The sequence below is a fragment of the Cebus imitator genome, unplaced genomic scaffold, assembly GCF_001604975.1.
Source record: "Cebus imitator isolate Cc_AM_T3 unplaced genomic scaffold, Cebus_imitator-1.0 Scaffold85, whole genome shotgun sequence".
In the NCBI taxonomy this organism is placed as follows: domain Eukaryota; kingdom Metazoa; phylum Chordata; class Mammalia; order Primates; family Cebidae; genus Cebus; species Cebus imitator.
The window spans coordinates 737,823-744,913 of record NW_016107400.1 but is presented as its reverse complement, the minus strand read 5'-3'; the positions used below and the strand labels follow the sequence as shown (position 1 = coordinate 744,913).

General features: G+C 42.5%; 2 protein-coding genes across 2 annotated transcripts in view; one reads left to right on the top strand and one right to left on the bottom strand.

The window, feature by feature from the left end:
- CCT6B (chaperonin containing TCP1 subunit 6B) overlaps positions 1 to 1,384 on the bottom strand; it is a 39,489-nt gene extending 38,105 nt beyond the window's left edge. The window contains exon 1 of the mRNA XM_017534175.2: positions 1,223 to 1,384. Within this exon, the coding sequence (XP_017389664.1) occupies positions 1,223 to 1,360 (138 nt within the window). The 5' untranslated portion in view covers positions 1,361 to 1,384. The remainder of the gene's footprint in view (positions 1 to 1,222) is intronic.
- A 122-nt stretch (positions 1,385 to 1,506) lies between these two features.
- ZNF830 (zinc finger protein 830) lies at positions 1,507 to 3,164 on the top strand. Its single transcript, XM_017534243.1, has one exon. It carries the CDS (start codon positions 1,549 to 1,551, stop codon positions 2,668 to 2,670), a length of 1,122 nt encoding a protein of 373 aa, XP_017389732.1. The 5' UTR covers positions 1,507 to 1,548; the 3' UTR covers positions 2,671 to 3,164.
- Positions 3,165 to 7,091: the final 3,927 nt, after the last annotated feature.

Sequence of the window (7,091 nt, the reverse complement as noted above, 5' to 3'; positions counted from 1 at the left end):
TCTCTTGATTCTGCCCCCTTCTCTCCATCTCCACTGTCATCATCATCTCTACCCTGGAATGACATCCAGATATCTCCAAACTTAAATATACCCTCCTATATCCTCTACACATTTTTCTTTCTAAAAGGCAATGTGATTCAGTTAGTTCCCTGATCAAAAGTCCTCCAATGATTTTTATGTTTTCCATAATTTTCAAGTTAAAATCCAAACATAGCAATGGCATACTTGACTTTTCCCAATCTCGTTTATGTCTGTCTTCCCTGCCTCATCTACTTTCCCACAAGCAAATCTTCTGGTTCCCTTAATACACCATGTTTTGTTTCTGTTGGATTTGCATCCTTGGTCTTTCTTATTCCTGAAATTACCCTCTGCCCAGAAGGCCTTTACTCCCTCTTCCAACTCGTGAACTCTTACTCTTCTTTCAAGACTCTGATAAAACATTGTTAGTTAAGATGCTTTTCCTTCTGCCATCAGTAATTAGACACTTTCCTCAGAATAATCATATGCATCTATATATAATTAGCACATCCAACTCTACCACATCTATCTCTACCACACCTTTTTTAGAACAGAACCTGTATCTTGATCATTTCTGTGTCCCAGCAGCTAGTACCTAAGTGACTTCTATCATTAATTTATTTTGTTCATTACTATGACGATGTGTCTCTCCTCTTATACCCTTTTGCCCTCACTGGTCTCTTTTCCTCACTCTTGTCTAGAGAAAATGGTGCTTAATATATACTGAAGAGATAAATAGATATGAAGAACCATAGGCACGGCAACTTGGATTTGACCCCATGCCGCCTTCCTGGCTCCAAACCCTGTGCCCTCTCCACTACAATACATTTACCATACAAAAATAAAACAAAAATAACTACCTGTTTAATTTATGAACTAAGGGTATGTAGTTTTAAAGAGCAGAGGAGTTAAATGCTTTATGTTTTCAATGAGACACTAAATTCACTGACTTTCTAACTGCATATGAACCTTGACGAAAAATTGGGGGTCGGGGGGGTCATAGCTTCACCCCTTGGACCTTCTATTAAGGGAGGCTTTTCTCCTCCACCCGCACCAGGCGAGAGATACCCTCAGGTCAGTGATGAGAATGAGGGAAATCAAGCTCGCAAGAACTTCCATACGGCTCCGTGGACGCCTGCCTCAGAGGGCGCCAGGACACCCAACAAGCCCCAACCGCCTAACGGCCGCTCCATCCGCCATCTCACATTTTCATGGTGCCTTTAGGACCCAAGTTGGTCCTCAGCACATCCTGCAGCCCTCGGGCGGCGCATATATTGACGGCCAAGGCTGCCTGGGCCCGCGCCACCTCAGCCTTGGAGTTTACGGCCTTTATCGCAGCCATAGCCTAATCGTTCAGGGCGAAAAAAAACAACACACACGCACACACGAGCCTTAGTGGCGATTCTGAGTAAAAACCCGAACGCCACGCCACGCTCACTTGAGCCTCGGCCAATCACCGCCCTGACAAGAAGTGACGTTATCATACCTCGCCGGACGGAAACCGGACTCGCTTTGGGTCTGGTCGCCAAGATGGCGTTCTCCGCCTCCGCTGGGACTCCGGCTGGGAAGCGAGTGGTAAATCAAGAAGAACTGCGGCGGTTAATGAAGGAGAAGCAGCGTCTGAGCACTAACCGGAAACGGATAGAATCTCCATTCGCTAAGTACAACCGTTTGGGACAGCTGAGTTGTGTCCTGTGTAACACCCCGGTTAAGAGTGAGCTTCTGTGGCAGACTCACGTCCTAGGAAAGCAGCACCGAGAGAAAGTAGCCGAGCTGAAAGGCGCGAAGGAAGCCAGCCAGGGTCCATCCGCCAGCCCAGCGCCTCAGTCCGTCAAGAGGAAAGCGCCAGACGCAGACGGCCAAGATACCAAGAGAACGAAGGCCACCTTGGTGCCTCAGGTACAGCCCTCCACGTCTGCGTTGCCCACCAACTTTGACAAAATAGGAAAGGAGTCCATTAGAGCGACACCCACTAAGCCTTCAGGACTCAGTTTACTCCCCGATTATGAAGATGAGGAGGAGGAGGAGGAGGAACAGGAAGAAGGAGGTGGAGAAAGAAAAAGCGGGGACGCCAGCAAGTTGCTGTCCGACGCACAGGGCAAGGAACACTCAGTTTCCTCTTCGCGGGAGGTAACAAGTAGTGTGCTGCCAGACGATTTCTTTAATAATAATCCTCCCAAGGCCCCCATAATTCCTCATTCAGGGTCAATTGAGAAAGCAGAAATCCATGAAAAGGTGGTGGAAAGGAGAGAAAACACCGCGGAAGCGTTACCGGAAGGTTTTTTTGACGACCCTGAGGTAGATGCAAGAGTACGAAAGGTTGATGCCCCTAAAGATCAGATGGACAAAGAGTGGGACGAATTTCAAAAAGCCATGAGGCAGGTCAACACTATTTCCGAAGCCATAGTTGCCGAAGAGGATGAGGAGGGACGGTTGGACCGTCAGATTGGGGAGATCGATGAGCAGATAGAGTGTTACCGACGGGTGGAAAAGCTACGGAATCGCCAGGATGAAATAAAAAATAAACTTAAAGAAATCCTGACCATAAAAGAATTGCAGAAAAAAGAAGAAGAGAATGCCGACAGCGATGATGAGGGGGAACTACAGGACTTGTTGTCTCAGGATTGGAGGGTGAAAGGGGCATTGTTATAAGGTTTTAGAGACCTAAGGTTTCTAACAGCCTCTGCTATTGTATAAAAAGTGCTGTCTCAATAGCTTATCGGTTACATGCCTAGAGATTTGGGCACCTGGATTGCTAACTGTATTGTTGAGATAAAATGAGCTACAGCACTTTTGTAAATTTGTGTACAATGTTTTTGAGGTAAAGTTTTTGAAATTTCTGAAGTGTTATATACCAAAATGCCAACTTTTCCACAACAGGCTTAACTGAATAATTTTGTTGTAAAATCTGTAAATTGTAAATATTGTACGTAGTTAAATCTATATTAAGTAATTGTTTTGAATTTTTTTAATTAATAGAAGTCAGATCAACCGGCAAACTTTTAGATGAATGCTCAATGCGGTATTTGAGATGTATGTATCTACTTCTGAACCCTAAATCAAGTTGAAAAGGTTGGTTTTCTTGTTTCTTTGGTTTTTGTTTGGTTTTTTAGAACATAAATACATAAGTCATTGTAGGTTAATCAGTTCTCTTAGTATGCTGGGTTTTTTTTTAAAACATCGAGAAGAATATATGCCAAACATTATCAGCCTCCCTAAACCAAAGTTTCTTTTGACTAGATCAGTGATGGTCAGATGTGGTTGCATGGAGAATCACCTATGAGGCATTAAAATAAATTCAAGTGCTTGAGGCCTTCCCCTTCAATAAATCAGAGATGGGGCCCAGGCAACTGGGTTTTTTAAAGCTCCCAGGTTATTCTAATATATGCCAAAGTTGGAGAGTGCCCTAAATCTAGAACCCATTTATATTTTTCAGGTTTTTATTTAACACATTCCATAAATTTGCTGTTTCTTGAATGAAGGAAATATTATCTTTTGTTTCATGCAGTCTTAAATTTCATTATCTTTGGTAAATTAGGGTCCTTATTTGCAGGTCCTATCTGTTGTAGAAAGAATATTTAAGTTGTCTTTCCAGCAGTAACAGTTGGCTCTTGCTGGTCATTGATAGTTTAAATCACTCCTTCCTTTAGAGATTGAGGTATTCAAATAAGAAAAGGGAATTTACGGTGTCTGGAGTAAAAATGCATACAGCATATCTGAATAAAAGTGAGCAGTAATAATAGATAAGACCTATATAGCTCTTAGTGTGGGCCAGGCATTGTTCTAAGTGCTATACATAAATTAATCTAGTTTCCCTAAATTCCTTTTTTTATGGAGAGGAGTGCCAAGAGATAAGGTTTGAAAAGCCTTGAATGCTGAGTGAAAGCTTTTTGTGAAGTTCATATGAAAATAAACTGGAGGTTTTGAGTGAAGAATTACATCTGCAAAGAAATGTGGAACATTAACAGTATATAGAATGGAATGAACACAGAGAGGGTAGAAGGAAGCTAAGAGCTGTTTGAAAACTATTTTCAAAAGTGAGCTGACAAGACTGATTAGCTGTAGATTGGGAGAAAAGGAATAGAAGTGAAAGAATTTCATAGGAATGGCGAAATTTTAGTGACAAGAAGTGGAAGAAGAAAAACAGGAGGGCTAAGTATGGGATTCAAGATTTTGTTTGTATTTAGTGTCAGCACCTAAAAGAAGTTATCTAACACTTACTGAACAGTTGCTGTGTGCCACAAATTATTATTAATAATTGTCCTACTGCCTTTGGCAGTCTTCCTCCTTGAGCTGCTAGCTGATAAGTGATAGCAACTTCAATTTGATGAGATAGCCTGCTTGCCTCAAATGTGTGAACCCACTCTTACTCTGAATTTTCCTCCCCTTCGTTCATCACTATTACTCCAGCAAGAAAGTGCAAATATGGGTTTGACTGGTGGGCCCAGTACTGCCTTGGCTAACAATCTAGTGGAGCACTATCCACTAAAGATACAATGTGACTGGGTGTAGTGGCTCATGCCTATAATCCTAGCACTTTGGGAGAACAAAGTGGATCACTTGAGCTCAGAAGTTCAAGACCAGCCTGGGCAACATGGTGAAACCCATCTCTATAAAAAATAGAAAAAAATTAGCCAGGCATGGTGGCCAGCACTTGTAATCCTAGCTACCTGGGAGACTGAGGTGGGAGGATCACCTGTGCCAAGGGAGGTGGAGTCTACAGTGAGCTGTGATTGTGCCACTGCACTCCAGCATGGGTGACAGACTAAGATCCTGTCTCAAAAAATAAAAATATATATATATATAATGCAAGACATAGGTAAATTTTACATTTTCTAGTAGTCAAAAAGAAGTGAAAGGTTTAATGTACTTTATTTCATCTATGACCAGAATACTAATGCTTTAATATGTAATCAATATTTAAAGATTATTAGATTTTTTTTAACTACATTTTTGAAATCTAGGTGTATCTAACAGCACATCTCAGTTTAGACTGGCCACACTTAAAGTACTCAATAGCCATATGTGACTAGTGGCTACTATAGAGAACAGCATAGAACTAAAGAGAAAGGTATCCAGGTGAAAAGATAAAACATGCTCAGGAGGTAGTGAGCATCCAATTTAACTAGAGCAGAGGGTTTACTCCTGGCAACAGTGGGAATGATGATTGAAAAGGTAGATTAGGAGGACCTTGAATGCTAAGGTCTAAGGAATTTCACCTTTCTCTAAGTTAACAATTTATCCTTGAAGTTTGAATCCTTAATTGTAACACAGTCAAAGAAGAGCTTAAGTGCCAGCTGTGTGTTACTACTCATGTGAACCCTCGTTGGGCTTTTAGGAAGGCCAAAAAGCCCTTAAAATCTGATCTCAATGCTCTGTATTCCAGAGCAGTTGAAATGGGGCCCTGACCATAATCAGTGCTCAATGAATCCTTATTGAATTTGAGGTCAGTATAAACAGCTACAGCAACAAGTGCATCTTTCTTGATCCACATATACATTGGAAAGCTCCACTATTATACCAACTCTGAGCTAAGTCAAATAGGTTTTGGCATTTAACTGAATCAGGGTTCCTAAATTGTAAGAATTGGTCCCAAGGACTCCTTCCAGTCACATCTCTTTAGAAAGTCCCCTAATTCAGCAGTCATCACAATATAGAAGTGTAAATGCTATAAAGGTATCTTCTCACCCAACTTCACTTACCAATTTAAATCAGTACCCCTAACTTGGAAGAAGGAAAAAAAAAATGCTGATGCAACTAGCCTTCAAGTGTATATTTGTCCAGTGCCTTAAAATTTGCTATTTAATGATGGAAGTAATGATTGCTTTTCACACACCAGGGGACAAAATAGGCCATTGAATTAAAATTGCAGGAGAAAATGTAATTTAGGCCTAAAATCTTTAATAGTAACAATCACTAGATTAGTGTGTAGTAATGGAAAGAACCGTGGAATTGGAACAGAAGACTTGCATTCAAGTTTCCACTCTACCTTTTTTTTTTTTTTTTTTTTCAAGACGGAGTGTCGAACTGTCACCCGGGCTGGAGTGCAATGGTGCTGCAACCTCCACCTCCCAGATTTATATGATTGTCCTGCCTCAGCCTCCCAAGTAGCTTGGATTACAGGCACACACCACCACACCCTTGTGTTGGCCAGACTGGTCTTGAACTCCTGACCTCATGATCTGCCTGCCTTGGCCTACCAAAGTGCTGGGATTACAGGCCTGAACCACAGTGCCCAGCTTCCATTATTTTTTAATGGTTCATGAGCTTGACCAAGTCACCTCTCTGAACTTTAGTTTGCTCCAAGGGTATGGTGAGAGTCCACCCAGACATGGGCTCTTTCTGATGAACACAGAATGGAGGGTCTTAATGGAAGTGGCGTGTTTCCTGTCAAAGAAGCACCAATTGGCTAGCTATTTGGCTAGATGTTGTGCCAAGGGTTTGAGTAAATATGGGAATGGTGACTAGATGGATAACCTTAGATTGCTTTTTAATACTAATAGTCTATTAGCCTGTATGATACCAGGAGTATAGAAGATTTAAATCTGAACAAGGCTGGGCTGGGTAGCTCACACCTATAATCCCCACACTTTTGGAGACTGAGGTGGGTGGATCACCTGAGGTCCAGGAGTTTGAGACCAGCCTGGCCAACAGATAGTGAAAACCCATCTCTACTAAAAAAAAATTAGCTGGGCGTGGTGGCACACACCTGTAGTCCCAGCTACTTGGGAAGCTGAGATGGGACAATTGCTTGAACCCGGGAGGTGGAGGTTGCAGTGAGCTGAGATCACACCAATGCACTCCAGCCTGGGCAACAGAGTAAGATTTCATCTCTTAAAAAGAAAAAAAAGCCGGGCGCGGTGGCTCACGCTTGTAATTCCAGCACTTTGGGAGGCCGAGGCGGGTGGATCACGAGGTCAAGAGATCGAGACCATCCTGGTCAACATGGTGAAACCCCGTCCCTACTAAAAATGCAAAAAATTAGCTGGGCATGGTGGTGTGTGCCTGTAATCCCAGCTACTCAGGAGGCTGAGGCAGGAGAATTGCCTGAACCCAGGAGGCGGAGGTTGCGG